The 16140-nt window shown below is 46.2% G+C and overlaps 1 protein-coding gene across 1 annotated transcript in view; it reads left to right on the forward strand.

Moving 5' to 3' along the window:
• Positions 1–16140, forward strand: part of LOC138488333 (uncharacterized) — a 478649-nt gene that overhangs the window by 238648 nt on the left and 223861 nt on the right. The window contains exon 5 of the mRNA XM_069615227.1: positions 14131–14196. Within this exon, the coding sequence (XP_069471328.1) occupies positions 14131–14196 (66 nt within the window). The remainder of the gene's footprint in view (positions 1–14130; positions 14197–16140) is intronic.

Consider the following 16140-nt stretch of genomic DNA (forward strand, 5'->3'; position numbering starts at 1 on the left):
GCGCGATTGGACGAAAGGGAGCGCTCTGATTGGGTACACTAAGAGTGGCCCTGATTGGCTAATATATGTGTCCCGAACCAGAGAACTCCAACCAATTGCCACTTTTCATAATATGAAAAGATGTCGATGTAAAAATCAAAATCCAAAGAATGTCCATGTGTAATAAAATATGTCCTCCCAAAAATCTCACAAATTATTAATAAAACTCAAACACACAAAAAACTATATACAATAAAAAATGGAGGAAAGTCCACAGTCCACTCCAAAAAAAAGAAAAAGAAAAGAAAAAAATAATGGAGTAATGTCTGCAATGCTAGCTTCAAATCATAATGAAAAATGAAAGGAATTTATGATTATCCTGGGGGACGAGAAGAAAGCAAGAAGGACCTCCCAGCGGGTGCCACCACTGATGCGTGAGGACGAGTAGGGAGAGAGCAGAGCGACCATATGTAGAGTCCATAGGTCGGGAGAAGGAACGACAAAGAGGATGTCGGTGAGAGTCTCTATGGCGGATGCACTAACGTAGGGGTCAGCGATAGGAAGGCCTGGGCTGGAAACAAGTGTGTCCTTCTTAAGTTTCTTCCTACCAGACTTAGTGAGTGGTGAAGGATAGGAGATAGAGAAGCAGTTAGATAAGATAGGAGGGATAGAGAGTGCCATTGTGAGGAGGCACATAGTGTGGTACGCTTAACCAGGCTGAGCAGCTGAGGCACAGGGTAGGGAGTTGACAGGGGGGGCGGAAGCACACAAAAGAAGCACACAATAGGAATGGGAAAAGCAGTGGGAGCTAAGGGGGGTAACAAGTGAACAAAAAACTGAACAGTACAGAGGGAAAGGGAGTAAGTTGTATTTTTAGCTAGTAGAACAAAACAAATGCCGGATGTGAGCACCCCTAAATTCGATTTCTCACTAGCAGAACAAAACAAATGCACGATATGAGCACACCTAAATTCGATTTCTAACTAGAAGAACATAACAATGCAGGATGTCATAGACAGTGGAAGTGAGAACTCTGGAAGGTATGAGAAAGTTAGAGTTTAAGACCATGTGGTGCAAGGGAGAAATGCCATCTGTGAAAGACTAGTGAGAATGGCAGGAGTGGCACAAGACCAGAATGCGGCAGGCAAACAGGGCAATGGTCAGCACTCACTTAATTGTAGCGCTCACCTGGTATCCACGGGGACGTCACTCAGCCTGTTCTGACCTCTTACGACCTTCAACCTTTCCCTGGAGTCTACTCGACTGGAGACTGGTCCTGAAACACAGGATTGGTAAAGTTTAACTCCCTATTGTCTCTGTGTGCTTGAACCCCTTCTTCCCCGGGGTCCAACCCTTCCCTTTGATCCACAGCTCACCTTGTATTCTTGGAAAGTGTGCTCTCTGTCCTGCTTTTGATTGATGCGGGCTTGTTGCTGCCTTGTTACTTCACTGGCAAGAGTCCGACAGGTAAGTATAATGAGTCTTTTGAACAGTTCTCTAACTTCATTCCTTTCCTTCCTTAGATGATGGCCGGCGTCCGGGGATGGCGGCATGCTGCTGAGATGAGAAGCGCTGAAGGTGAGTGAGAGCGCGATGCGACCCTTTCATATTTGTATTGAACTGAATTATTATTCTGTGTCTTTTAGGTGCTGTGATGTTTTCAGCGTGGATGCTGGTTATGAAGAAGAAATGCGGTGAGTAAGCGGGGTATGTGGCGCCTCTAGATGTTTCCATGCTAACCGGGAATGTCTTTTCCCTCTTGCAGATGGATGAGAAGTTCTAGAGACAGAGTTCCCCCAGAGCGGCTGGGATTCAGGTAAGCGTTTAAAGCTCGTACAGTCTTTAAAAATAAGCGAAGATTTGCTGAATGCTTACTAATGCCTTTTTTCTGTTCTTTTGCCTTTTCCTTAGGAAGCGGCGTGCCGGGATGGGAATGACACCGCCGAAGATGCCCGCAGAACAGAAGAAGCGATGAATGATGGGCAGAAGTGCCGCAAGGTAAGGCTGTTCCTAACAGTGTTCTTGTTCTTGCAGGAGCAGAGCGCAGAAGAAAGATGCAGGCCTACTGGAGACCGATCCGAACACGGTGAGTGTCACGCTGCAGATGCAGAAAACACAAAGCATGTTTCTCAGCCTGGGCGTGGCTTAAATAGTCTCTGGGTATCCCAGGTGTCCATGGGCTGAACCACACCCAAAAGACTAGACCGCACATGCAGTTCTGGGAACCGAAATATGTGGGGGCATCCATCTTGTCCCCATCAATGCACTACAAGTCAAATCTCCAATGTTATCCTATGGGAGTGAGTGAGTCTGGTGCCACAAGCGCCAAGTCTGACTCCAAGTGGGTCTTTGGAAGGATGGAGAGGCCATTGAGGGCCATGTAGGTGATCGTGGCCTGGCTCCAGCCTGACATCTTGGAGGGCTGGGGACATGAGGGGCAGGAATCATGGCATTAATAGCAGATGAGGGGATCCCATAGCCCAGGGGCGTGTGGATGAGGCACCCAGGCTCATGGCACATATCGTTGATTGTAGAATATTACGGGGCACTCCATCCTCGGCCAGTCATGCACATGCACAGACAGGGCCTTTTAGGTGGGCCTTCGAAGGAGAGGCCGGCTCCTGCCTCCCGGTGGCTATGATTGGCTGATAGGCAAAGAGGCAGCCAATGATATGGGGGGCAGGCTAACAGGACGAGGAGGGCTTGTGCGAGTTGAGCAGTGTATCACATGAACTATGATTGCTGCTCCAAGTGCACTAAGATGTCAGAGCAATCCCCAAAAGTATCCACCCTGCCATAGAGCGTCTGAAAGTCCTAAGTAGATTTCTTAACTGAATGACAGGATGGCACCAAAGAAGGCTATTTTCAGAGCTGCATCCACCTTCTGAATGGTTGGGCTTTGAGGAATCTACATGAATGGTATCCGACGGCTGGCCTATTGCACCATAGGCAATATTTTAGCAAGAATCCTGGGATCACCTCCCACAATCCTTTCATTCTCTGCCTAATATGTTTTCCATGGTCTTTAGGACTGGTGTCATGTACATTGAAAGTATCATACTTTCTGAAACAGTCCTTTCTGTGTCTTTTGTGTATCTTCCACAATGTCAGGTTACTTCAGATTTTCCCAAACATATTCGAAGATGTCAGGGAGCTATCCCTTAATAATGTTGCATCCCTTGGATGGTCTCTCCTTCTTCTCCTCCTCAGTAGGCTTGTCTTGCATTTGAGGTCCTCAGTGAGGTCCTGGGCAGTTGCCTGCTGCACCAGGTCTTCAGGCTTCCTCTAGGTTTGGTAATGGCGAGTGTGGTAGGTCAGACAGAGGTGTTGGACAGAGAGACATTGTTCAACACTGCTTAACTAAGTAAAGAAAAATCGGTTCTAATGCCTACTTATAAGATGAGTTCTCTATGCTATAACACAACAAAAAGGTGCTTTTGGATGACTCACAAACTAAAGTTGGCCTAATGCTACTTTGTTCTATAGAAAAGAAGATAGAAAGATCCTAGGCTATGGCTCAATTAAAGTTTACTACACCCCGGGAAATAGTGGTCGTTGGTTTCTGATAGAATCTTGTGTGTCAAAATCAAAGAATGTAAAAGATGAATGTCTCTCAAAGTTCTGTTGTGCTCAAAACAATGTCCTCATCAAACCATTCAAGTCGAAGAATATCTTTTCTTGGGATGTCCTGGGCTCTCACGGCTGATGTCCTTGGATAGCCACTTGGCTTCCTTGGTCTGGTTCAATGACATTTACCTTCAAGTGGTTTGATGTTTTTCTTAGACCTGGGTGGGCTCTCTGCAGTTGTGGCCTAGTTTATTGTTCGGTTTCGTTTAACCCTTCCTGTGGTATACTTGTTACTGGCCCCTCATGGGCTACCGGCTTCTCTGGCCCTTTTGCTTGTTCGCTTTTGTTCACCCCGTTCTGGGGTATGTTCTCAGTCTGTCCCTCACAAGCTGTGGGCTTCTCTTGCCCCTTAGTTTGTTCTGTTTCTGCTCTGAGCAATGACATCTGTACTCCAGGACGCTGGTACCTCTCGCTTTCAGTGGTGGTGATGCTTCCTGTCACCGAGGCCCCTTTCTGACTCAATGTCTGCATTCGTCAATGCTACAATGTTCTCCACGCTGTCTCTGGTCGCCACCCACCACTGAGTCTGCTTCATAATTGGCTCCTCTTCTGCGCGACTCTGCAAGCCTACATTTATTGCTCTACGGCAGATGTTTTCTCCCTTACTGCATGTTAATCCTTCTTTAAATTCCTCCCTGGAAGGGAAAAAGAAACTTGGTGCTGGCTTCCACAAGAAGGTGATGACAAATACATGTCAGAAACAATGAGGCTTCCACCTTAATGGGGCCCTGCACATAATTGCCCAGCTCACTTCCCAAGCAACCAATAATCATGTCACACTTATGGGAAAGGAAGGTGGGGTGTTATCCTTCTTTGGGCATTCCTTGTCCCTAGAAGGGGGAACCACACTGAGTGGGATCCCGCTTGCCCTGTCCCCTACGGTGGGTTACATAGCGGCCTCACTCCCTAGTGCCAAAGGGGCTTGCTCCCCCTAAGGGAGAAGGGAAGAATCCCCTTGATTCATCACAGGAGGTAGAGTGCATGTCCCACCATCTTGTGGAGGACCTCTCATGGTGCGTATGGTGCTTCAGAGACAGAGAGAGGGTTGAAGAACGGAGCCTCCTCCCCCATTCTGGCATGCATGTGCACTTTCAGTAGTCTTGTCTTCTGTTATGCTGTGACGAGGAACGCAGTGGCAGAAGTTCCCCTATACATCTCTCCATCTTTTAAGTCCCCAGGGCAGGTGAAATGAGGAGATGTTTGCGGGTGGGAGTCCATTGAAATGTATGAGAAGGTAAGGCGATTAGCGGGTGAATTACCTTATTCCATGGGGAGTGTTACCTGCCAAAGGCGTGTGAGTTGGGAGCTATGCGATAGAGTAGCAGGCACGACAGTCCAGCAGTAAACTGGCAACAACAAGTTTCACTTGTTCGCTTCTGTAACTGCTACAATCTCCACAAGTCCCTCCTTTTTTTGGTGAGGTGTTAGGAAAGATTTCTTAATTGTGGGTAATTGTCCTTCCATGTGGAAACCCCTAAACTTTTTGCTGTTGTTTTCACCATGATCTAGACTTTTCCAGAGACGTGCAGCCTTCTGACGCACTCCTCTGGACTTTCGCTCCATTCTTACGGGGTAACTGACATGCCCTTAAAACAGTCAGTACCAGGAAACGTTGTTTTCCGTAGTTCTTTTATCATGGTGCAGCTTTCACGCAACATGGCACAAGAGGGCACTGTAAGCTAAGTTACTGCTCTCTTGGGTCTCTAGTCTTCTACAGGCCATAGACACTCTCTTTGGATTTTTAACGAACGGTGCAAGTGAATCACGGACGGGACTGGTGGCAGCGATCGTTTCTTTGTGTTTTGAGCTCCTTTTGGCTGTTTAAGCGCGTTTCTCACGCTTAGCCCAAAATGGTGGCCTGGCTTCCAAAATGGCCAAACCACGAGGCTCTTTGTCCTGCCCGATGAATGTCTTGCCCCCTTCATCTTCCCCAGGTCGAGCAGACCCGGGGCCTTCCTTATTTGGGCATGTACTTTCCCGCGAAACACAGATGCTTTTGCGGGCTTCTACAGGCCTTGTGTGTGCCTCCAGGATGTGGGCTGGGATGTCTGGTCCCAATACACATCCTGGGTGCCAGAGAGTCCAGTGTGTCGTGAATGCCTGGGACCACCATGGTCCGTGATAGGTCCACGTATGGTGTGAGTGTTTTGTGAGCAGATCTCCCATTGGGTCCCCTCCGTTTTGGCGCAAAGGGAACCGTGGATAAGAGGAGGCTGGAAACAGCACTACCATGTCGATCTTCTGAGTTCTCACAAACAAAGGAATACAGGAGCCAAGTATCCTGTAACTACAAGGCTGAACCCAGGAATCCCTGGTGACCCGCTGAAGGACTGCTCCTCTGCACTGCTGTCGCTTTTTGAAACCCTTTCTACCTCTGATCGAACGAGAAGGCCTGTACTGGTACTTCGACCCTTTGGAATAGTGGGAACAACTATTCTCGGCATCTTCACCATCTCCTGCACGTAAGCCTTCAGAAGTGTCTCTGGGCCATCCAGTGGACTGACCAGCCTACCCAGGAGTCTTGCTCTGTAACCGCCGTCGGGTTGCTGCTGTATTGCGAGTCCTTGCCACTCTCACACGATTCGTACACTTGTCATTCCCAGGTCTGAAGTGAGAAGTGTACATTGGGCTAAAATACACACGGCCCCTCCGTTTCCCTGCTGTTGTAACAAACTGTGCGGGTTTACTGCGTTTGGGACATCCTCAACTCTAACTTCTGCTGCTGCGGAATCTACACGACGCGGAGATGTCCCCTGCTCGTATCCGAACCTGCCAGCACTGAAACTGACGCGGAGAAGCCTGGGTCTGCCTGCATCGGGGACCGGTGGGTAGCATTGCTAGGAACTGGTCGCCCTCCTGCAGTAGCCCGTAGCTTTTCCCCGCTGTGTCAAACAGCACGCCTTTCCGTACTCACCCTCTGCTTCTGCCCAAAGTGGAGGCTGCGCTTGAGTCACGGAGCTCTGTTCATCTTCATTTGTTCACCGAACTGAACTGCCTGATCCCCTCGAGGAGACTCCCCTTTGCCTGTTGGCACCCGCGGGTGCAGGTACTTTTGAGCACAAGGCTCCACTCTTCGTAGGGCTCCTTCTAGTTAGGTGCCTCTGAAGGCGGACTGGGTCTAACTATTATTCGCACTGTCTGTTTTCCTCCCCATCTAGGTGGTCTGCACATTTCGTGCGTCTAACTCGTTAGACTCGTTGGTAATTGTATATATATTGTATTTGATTGTGATGTGTTGATTTACTTGAGTTTTATTGTGATTTCTCGCTACAGTCAATGTTACAAAGGCCTTGTAATAAATGTGTCTATATTTTTAATATAACACCTGCTTGGAGTAATTTGTAAGTGTCCTTGGTTTGTGTGCTCATTGCGGGCTTTCAGTAACCCTCACCCCTCTTGAGACCTAGTCTTGACTGCCGCGATCGCTACCTAGACTGGCCTTCTGAACCTCTGCCCCTCCAGGACAGAGTTCAGAAATCCATCTTAACATGAGGTAACCTGAGGAGAACAAGACCCTGGCTCTACTGCATCGGGAGCCTGCATTAATCCTCCAAAGTACTCGGCCCAGCACAGTACCACGGGGATCCTCTCTGCATACTTACAACTTGCCCTCTGTTTTTCTGCCTTCCGCTACACTGAAAATCTTCAACAATGACATGCGCCCTGCCCTGACATTGTGCAATTTGTGCAGCACCAGTAAAAAAAGAACAGGGACAAAGCCTTGGCACAAAGGTCATGTGACCCGAGGGTAACAATAGGAAAATACTTTGTATGTTTCTGGGACCAGTCATAGAACCTCCAAAGTAAGGAATATGATGGGTTATCCAGGTAAGGCGGTAATGCAAATTGTGCTACATTGCAAACACATGCATTTTAAAAGGCATGCTGCTATTTCCTGTATTGACTAGGCAAGGAGGAAATAACAATGTTTTGTCAAACTATGTAATATGGGTCTGCAACCTGTGGCTCTTCAGATGTTTGTGACTACAACTGCCATGAACACCATTGACAGTACTGGCTAGGAGTGGTGGGAGTCCAAAACATCTGGGGAGGGAAAGGTTACAGACTTCTGATTGGGTAGGTTAATTGTTAAATTACTGTGGGTGCATGGGGGTGGGTATAGTATTGTGATGCAATTGCAGCACTACAACTATAAACCCAGTATGTCTTCTTTCCCCTTTGTCTTCCCAGCACAACACACTGAGATGCTCTTACACAGCCCTGAATATGATCCCACTTACCCATATCACAAACCTTTCCCCACAAGGGCTGTGTAGCCCCTGGTTTTCTGGTCCTGGCACAGGTGAGCACACACTTTAAACATCCCCATGCCGAGAAATGAACCACAATGGAACAACCCCACTATCCCAGACCATCTGGTGGCATGATGTGCTGAGCAACCTGCAATTTAAGATGTAAATACAGGAAATGGACCATAGACCTGGGTTCCGGATAGTAAATAAGGTGCAATACACCGAAGGGAAGGTTTTAGTTCTTGTGTGTGCTTATATTACAATACATAAACTACTTAAACATTCTCCAGACCACGTTTTGCCCCGCTTTGATTACCAAATCACTGTTTTTTTATCTAATTCCTGAGGTAAAGGATACTCAACTAAAACAAACCCCACATCAGATAAAAACATTGAGCAGATTCTCTAAACACTCCTTCCTTCTCTAGCCAATAGTTTTCCCCTTTCTCCCACTACACTATCTGTTTGATTACTTTTAATGACATTGGCAGTGGCAGTATGCCCGTAACTACAGAGGTGTTGGTTGGAGCCCCAGATAGAAGCTAAGGGGCTACAACCAAAAGGCTAGCTCCCCCAATTCCCGACAGTCCTGACATTAGCGTAGCCCGTATCTTTTCCAGACCTAGCAAAACCCCTGCTTAACTGGTTGCATACGTCCTGCCCTTAACTACAGATTTAAATTTCAGTACCTTTAATGTCCTGCACAATAGCCAACAGCTTCACAACTTATTTGCAAAAACGCCCTCTCTGCCACCAGAGGTTGCCACTGGTACACTTAGTTTCCTTCCAGGTCAGTGCATGCTGTAAATGCCCACGCCGATATCCTCTATACCTGCTTGATGGCTGAGTATAAACCTAATGCAGAGTTAGGTAGTCAGGGCTTTGGAAGCTCAACTTTCCACTGATTTAAGAACCAAGGAAACAGGTGAGCATTTGCATCTGGTGCCCCTAAAACCTTGTGATCCCCCTGCGTGGTCCGCTTATGCCTCACGGCCCCCCCGGCACCTTCCTGAACCCTAATTCCACCTCCCCAGCCATCCCCCAGGTCCTGATTGGGTAATAGCCATTGATGTGTTTGTGGGCCTAATCCATTGCACCAAAGCTCCCTGCGCCATTTAGAACCAAGGCAACAGGTGAGCGTTTGCATCTGGTGCCCCTAAAACTTTGTGATCCCCCTGCGTGGTCAACTTATCCCTCGTGGCATCCCCGGCTCCTTCATGAACCCTATTCCCGCCTCCCCCAGGCCCTGATGGGTCTTCTTCACCTTATCCTGAACCCCACCTTAGCAGCCCCCTGCCCAGCCGACCCTGCGGCTAAGGGCCCTGAGGCAAAGGGCGGCTCCAACAGAGACGGCTCCAGATTGTGGCTGCAGGTGTCGGTAGGGGATGCCAGCAGCCAGCCATCAACCAGCAGCAACCATCAAGGTAGGTGTGGCCTGTGTGGGGAGTAGAGCAATCGCTCTACTCCAGAAGCCCTGACACTCTACCTACCCTCAGAAGACAGAAGACCAAGATATCAATACTAACCAGCTTAACAACTTTATAGAATTGTGAATATTAGCTCACTTCACATCTACACAGCATTGTAAATGTTTGCTTGCGTCGCTTCTAGACAGAATTTTGAATGCTCGCCAATGCCACATCTAGACAGGATTGTGAATACTAGTTTGCATCACATCTAAACAGGATTGTAAAAGTTTGCTTGCGTCGCTTTTAGACAGGATTTTGAATGGTAGCCAATGCCGCATCTAGACAGGATTGTGATTACTAGCCTGCATCACATCTAAACAGGATTGTGAATAGTAGCTAGAGTCATATGTTATGATTGGTTATTTATAATGGCCTTAATACCCAGAGGTTTCTAAGCGCAGACCCAGGGATCGAACCTGTGTTGCACCGTGTTGTCTTGCTTGCAAGGCGAACACGTTGCCCCTGAGCTATCCTCCCAAGACTTAGACAGGATTGTGAATAGCAGTCCAAGTCACATCTAGACAGGATTGTGAATATTAGCCATTGCCACATTTGAGCGAATTGTGAATATTAACTTGCGTCACATCTAGACAGCATTGTAAATGTTTGCTTGCGTCAATTCTAGACAGGATTGTGAATGCTAACCAGTGCCACATTTAGATAGAGCTGTGGATATTGGCCTGTGTCTCTTCCAGACAGGATATAAATGCTACCCAGTGAGGCTAAATTCATTTAGATAGAATTTTTAATATTATCTTGCGTCACATCTAGACAGGATTGTGAATATTAGCTCACATCACATGATTATGATAGGTTATTTATAACAAGCTTAGTACCCAGAGGTTTGTAAACGCGGTCTCAGGGATCAAACCTGTGTTGCTCTGCGTCATCTTGCTTCCAAGGCGAGCGTGTTGCCCCTGAGCTATCCTCCCGAGACCAACATCTAGACAGGATTGTGAATATTAGCCATTGCCACATTTTGAGAGAATTGTGAATATTAGCTTGCGTCATATCTAGACAGCATTGTAAATGATTGCTTGCGTCAATTCTAGACAGGAGTGTGAATGCTAACCAGTGCCAAATGTAGATAGAGCTGTGGATATTGGCCTGTGTCTCTTCCAGACAGGATATAAATGTTAGCCAGTGCCACATTTAGATATAATTGTGAATATTAGCTTGCATCACATCTAGACAGGACTGTGAATATTAGCCACTGCAACATCTAGATAGAAATATGGAGATATTCACGCGCCACATCCAGAAAGAACTTGGAAATTAGCATGCAACATCACATCTAGGGTGTCCAGTCAACTGGTCGACTGCAATTTGGTCGACTGCAATTTGGTCGACACCATTTGGTCGAATGCCAAATGGTCGAATTTTTTTTTTTTATATATATATATGTGTTTTGTGGGTTTTCGTGTGGGGAAAAAAAATAAAAAAGAAAAAAAAGGGGGTTGGGGGGGGACCCCCAAAAAAAAAAAAAGAAATGGGTAAAAAAAAAAAAAAAAAAAAAATTCGACCATTTGGCATTCGACCAAATGGTGTCGACCAAATTGTCTGTCGACCAAATGTTTTCGACCATTTGACTGGTAACCCACATCTAGAGAGCAAGGACATTTAACCCACTAACCTAATGCTCAAATCTCTGCATACTTAACTCACACAAAAATCCACACAACCATCTTCTCACTCAGCAAACCGCACGCACTTTGCCACACCGAAACAACAAACAAACAACACATAAATCGCACCAACAGCACACAAGGTCTTGCATCGATCCGATATTCACACCAAAGCTCAGCGCACTGTGAAAACTGAACTGAAGCTGCCAGCAGCACACCACGTTTCTCACTTTCCTATTCCCTCTTCACCCGACTAACCCACCCCGCCTTCTTGTTTGCAGATCCGCCTGAGTGCCAATTCCGTTTGTGACGGTGCGCGGTACAAATACCTTTAACATTGTGGTGGCGCTTCATTCATGTTTCAGGGTGGCAGGGGTTTCCCAAATGGACCAGTCCTCCACTTGGCTCTGCCGAGGACCCGCCCACCGGCGTGGTGCCTGCAACAAACCACACACTCCAGCAGAGAGTCACAGCTGCATAGGAGGCACAGCCAGGCTCCAGTTAGCTGTCCTCCCCGCCTAGCCCTGGGAAGGGTGTGAGCCTTGCAGGCCCCTCAGCGTTGCAGGTGGCCTCCTCCACACACTCTCGGACACTGAGATCATAGAACTTCACTGCCTGGCTCATTTGGCCCTGGGGTGGGCAGACTGCTCCACAGGCCATCATCACCATTCACCCGTGCCTCCGCTGACCACGCAGCCTGGGGCTTGTTTTCTGCCATGCCTGGCTGGACTGGGCCGGGTGGGCCATTGCATGGCAAGGTTTGCCCCAGCGACGCTGCCCCGGGCAGCAGTGTTGCTTCACCTGGGCCATACACCTCACGCAGCCCGGGGCTTAAATCTTCAGCGTCTCATCTGGTCTGGCATCTGGATAACCCGTATGGGCATCAGGTCGAGCCTCAGTTCTGGAGCCACGCTCCATGCCAGCCGACCCCAGGCTGGGACTCTTACTTCACCCAGGCTGCGCCGGCACAGAGCCCAGGACTTTGTAGGATGGTAGGCTGCAACTGACAGATGTAGCCTGGACAGAAAAATCCCAGAGGCTGTAATGCTTGTGTGAAAATGCAAGCCAGTATAACATGGCATCGCGGCGCAGCCATTTTTGAACACTCATCTCCCCTTACAGTAATAAAGTCTGTGGTTCCGCAGGCCTCACAGAATAGGCAAGTAGCAGCGAAAGCAGAACAAGGTCACATAAATATTATTCGAGTGGACTTACTGCGGAGAATAGTTAATGCATTGTCCATTGAAGGACGAATACAGAAAGGGATTTGGAGCACACTGCAGGTGCATGATAAGGGGTCAGGTAATGAATGCAAGAGAGAGGGGCGCTGGGTTTTTCCACTTGTAACTGGATTTTTCCACCCTTTGTCCCTTCGAGCATTGTATGGCCAAAGTTAGTTAGAATCTGGACCCCCCAGGTGATGCAGTCTCGCTGAAAGGGAGGATGCTCCGCTTCAGACCCCGTTAGACGCAGTGATCTCTTTGCCTAACTGCTGAGGGACAAAGCAGTGTCGTAGTGGCCAAGATTAAGTTTTCTTCTGCCTCACGTTTAACAGTGATGTAATTTATATTCAAATTCTTCTATTATATCCCAGTGTTTGTTTGTTTATTTTCATATATATATATAAATATATATATATATATATATATATACACATATATTGTGTGAAGAAAGGGCCTATAACGAGCCATTTGTTTTATGATGTTATATGGTTTATGTGTTTTATTTTTGCTCTTCTGAGTCCAATCACTTGTTTTTGCTAAGGGGTCCGCGGAGACACAAGTGTTAGTGCTTTTCCCATAGGGCCAAAACAGATGCAAAACAGAGGCCAAGGGGGACAGCTCGAGGCCACTGCCTACCCCATGGAGCACAGTAGTTCTTCTCTCTCTTTTTTGCTGCCTCTTTCCCTTTTCTTCCAACTTACACTTTCCAACAGTCCTCTCCTGGCTTGGAATCTTCATTCTAAGTTCAGTCTGGTTGCCCATTCTCCCAAGGCTCTGTGCTCCCCCGAGCCCCCATGGTGGGAAAACATAGTACAGTCAGGTAAGTAAGTTAGTCACCTACTGGCATGGGCGGGTATCACGTACCCCTCGTCGCCAATTGTGAGGTTTTACTCGGGGCCCTCAAATCGAGTAGGTGGAACGTAAAACGCGGGAGCCAGGATTGCACGCAACTTCTCTTTATTGATACAAGGCAGGAACTGCCGAACTCCCCGTAGCCCCCTCCCTAACCCAACGTCACTTCCCCTTACTGAGGAGAATGAGACTGCAACGGCGGTCTGCCCACACAACGATGTGGGCTGCATGCCATGTGATACGACCTGACAGTTATTTTCCTTCCTTCCATTCTCTACCTCCCCTGCGTATATCTTTCAATAAGCCCCTGTCTTAAAGGCCTCATTAGGGCTGGGGTTACATCTGGAATGCATTTCTCAGATCATTTTATAATATCAGCAAGTGTTCCATTTTAAAGACTTTCTTAAATGATGATGGTTGCCTAAAACATTCTTCATTTTACATCAAACATCATTCTTCGATCACCATGGTTCCACAACCTGAGCAAATGTGTAATGAAAACACTCCCCATTAGTTAGGCAAACCATAATGTATGTTTATGTTAGATAATTATTTTCCTCTTTCATAGCGATTTCCCTCACTTCCTGGATGGAACCCTTAGAGGGTTTGTTTAACATCAGGAACAGTGCCACAAAATGCATGGTCATCAGTTGCTTTCTGCTTCCTCCATGACAGGGTGCTGCAAAATGTGCCAATATCTCTGCTCCCATGGGTGCAAGAGGCCTCATGTGAAAGGTGTCACGGAACATGTGGGGTTCTAGAGAAGCCATAGGGCTTTTACATGCCAACCCTGGCATCCCCTAATTGGTATCCATATGTCTGTCAGTATTATGTACATTTCTTTTGTGAACAGGTATTCTGAGTAATTGGCTCTAGGACAGGGCAAGAACATTGACTTGCATTTTGCAGACCTGAATTCCAAATGGCATTCTACTAGTTTCTGTGTTTAGCTGAAAGATGCAAAATAACCTGTGTTTAGTCAAATATGTTTTAATTTACATGATAGATAAAGGATCCTGTCTGCGTATTATAGACCTTGTTCTTATCACAGCGCTAGAACTACATCTCCAGGAACATTATCATTGACTTTTGTCTTTTCCAGCCGAAACCACACAACTGCCACCATATAACCCAGACTGTGACTATCTTAGAAGACCTGCACAACAAGGTATGCATTTACTAATTCTCTTGATTAAGGAATGACATAATAATGCAAGTTATTTGTTGTTGGTAAGCCAGAATGAATTTTTGCTCAACTAGATATTTATTTATTTTTTCTTGTGATATGGTTTTACAATAAACCTTTCACAATGGTCACCATTACAAAACATTATATTGGCATACAATTGAAAAGCAAGTAGGTAAAAAATGTCATAAAAGTAAAAGAAATTCAACCTTTACAAAAGTAAAAGAAATTCGACATTTACACACAAAAAAGAAACAAAGGAGAAAGGTCCAACATCATGTAGCCCAAGCCTCTCTTTTCGACTTATCAACGGAATTGTTTTAATAGTTCTTATCACATTACTTTTTAGGATGGTTTATGAGCCTACAAGCAACCTCAACAAAAATGCTCGATTCATAGAAACATTGGATAATGAACACATTTTTTCAAGTAATGTATCCTTATTTGAATGGTACCTTCTCAATCCCTTAGAAGGTGGCGTCATAATTCCGGCTGACCAATTTGGTTACAAAAACTGCCTGATCTTAGTTTCCAGCGGATTCCTGAATGAATAGTCCTATCTCTCCATTTTGCAATAGGTTTAAGGCAAAATCCTAAAAAAGATCTCGCAAAACATTTGGCAGGGGTACTGTTCCAAATAAGCTGGAAGTGACCCTACTTTTCTTGAAATCATGGATGATTGATTATACATCTTATATTTGGAAAGAGAATCAATTGTAAATACCCAGTCTGCCTTCCACAACGTATCCTTTGCAAAATATCTATTGTTTTTAAATTCATCTAGGGGTACTCCAAGATCACGCTGACTAGCATTGCACTTAGACATTAGTTCATTTAAGTGATCACAAGATTTAACAGACAGACATGTGGACAAAAAATCAAACATGGAGCTCTGAGGACAACACAATCTCTTGTGATTAAGAATAAGCATATTCCAATTCACTCAAGCTTTTAGGGAGGTTAGACATAGCTCAAATTTTGACAAGGGTATCAATATACATTTGGGTAGAGATAATACCCTCCTCCATAGGAATCCTTCCAGATAGGTAACACAGTCCCAATCATTAAGGGGCCAACATTCCGGACCATAGAGCACTGCCAGAATGACCTTTGCCTTGTAAAATCGCACCACTGATGCTAGAGAAAAACAACAGTATTCTACTTTATTCGCTTCAGTTTGGCTGCCAGTAGAACAATCTTCTTTTTGGGAATAGAGCTAATGTCGTGGAATTGGGTTCTGATGTATATCTGGAATCCAAGATAACAAATAATAGCTGTGGTTTGTAATTTAAAACCATCTACATTCCAATTAAACGTATGTATTGTTTTCACAACCCTTGAGATGCAATTCAACTTTGTCTTGCCTCCAATGAGTGTCAGCTTGTGTTCTTTAAGATATGCATTAAGAGCAGAAAGTCCCCTTTGTAAAACTATGGATGTGTGGTCAAATATAAGAATATCATCGAAACAGGCTAAATACTGTATGTTTGATAAGCCAATGATATGATATGATTTGATATTTTATTTATAGCGAGCCTATAAACAAGTGTTTCAAGGCGCGACGAGGCAATGGGGGGACAAGGGAGGACAAGACTACGATCTTACTAAGCCAAGTGACATTGACATCGTGCAAATGCAGGGAGAGGGAAGGGGAAAAGTGGCGGGGGGAGGTGAGGAGGAGATGTGCCTGACATAGGATCAAGACATATGAAAAAAGTGCGGCCAACAGGTGGCGTTGCAGGTGTAAGTGCAGACAACAGGTGTTCGATAAGTGCAAGTAGGGAGGACTGTAGGGATGCACAATACAGCCCCTGAGTGCAGGGTTGCCAGGAGGCAGTGCAAGTGTGCAACTGGGAGGTCAGGGACCTTGGTTCATGATTCAGAAGATAGCCAGGTAACCAGTGCATTTACAGGCATGAGATCAGC

Source organism: Ambystoma mexicanum, chromosome 9 (genome assembly GCF_040938575.1).
Source record: "Ambystoma mexicanum isolate Mex_15411 chromosome 9, UKY_AmexF1_1, whole genome shotgun sequence".
Classification (NCBI taxonomy): Eukaryota; Metazoa; Chordata; class Amphibia; order Caudata; family Ambystomatidae; genus Ambystoma; species Ambystoma mexicanum.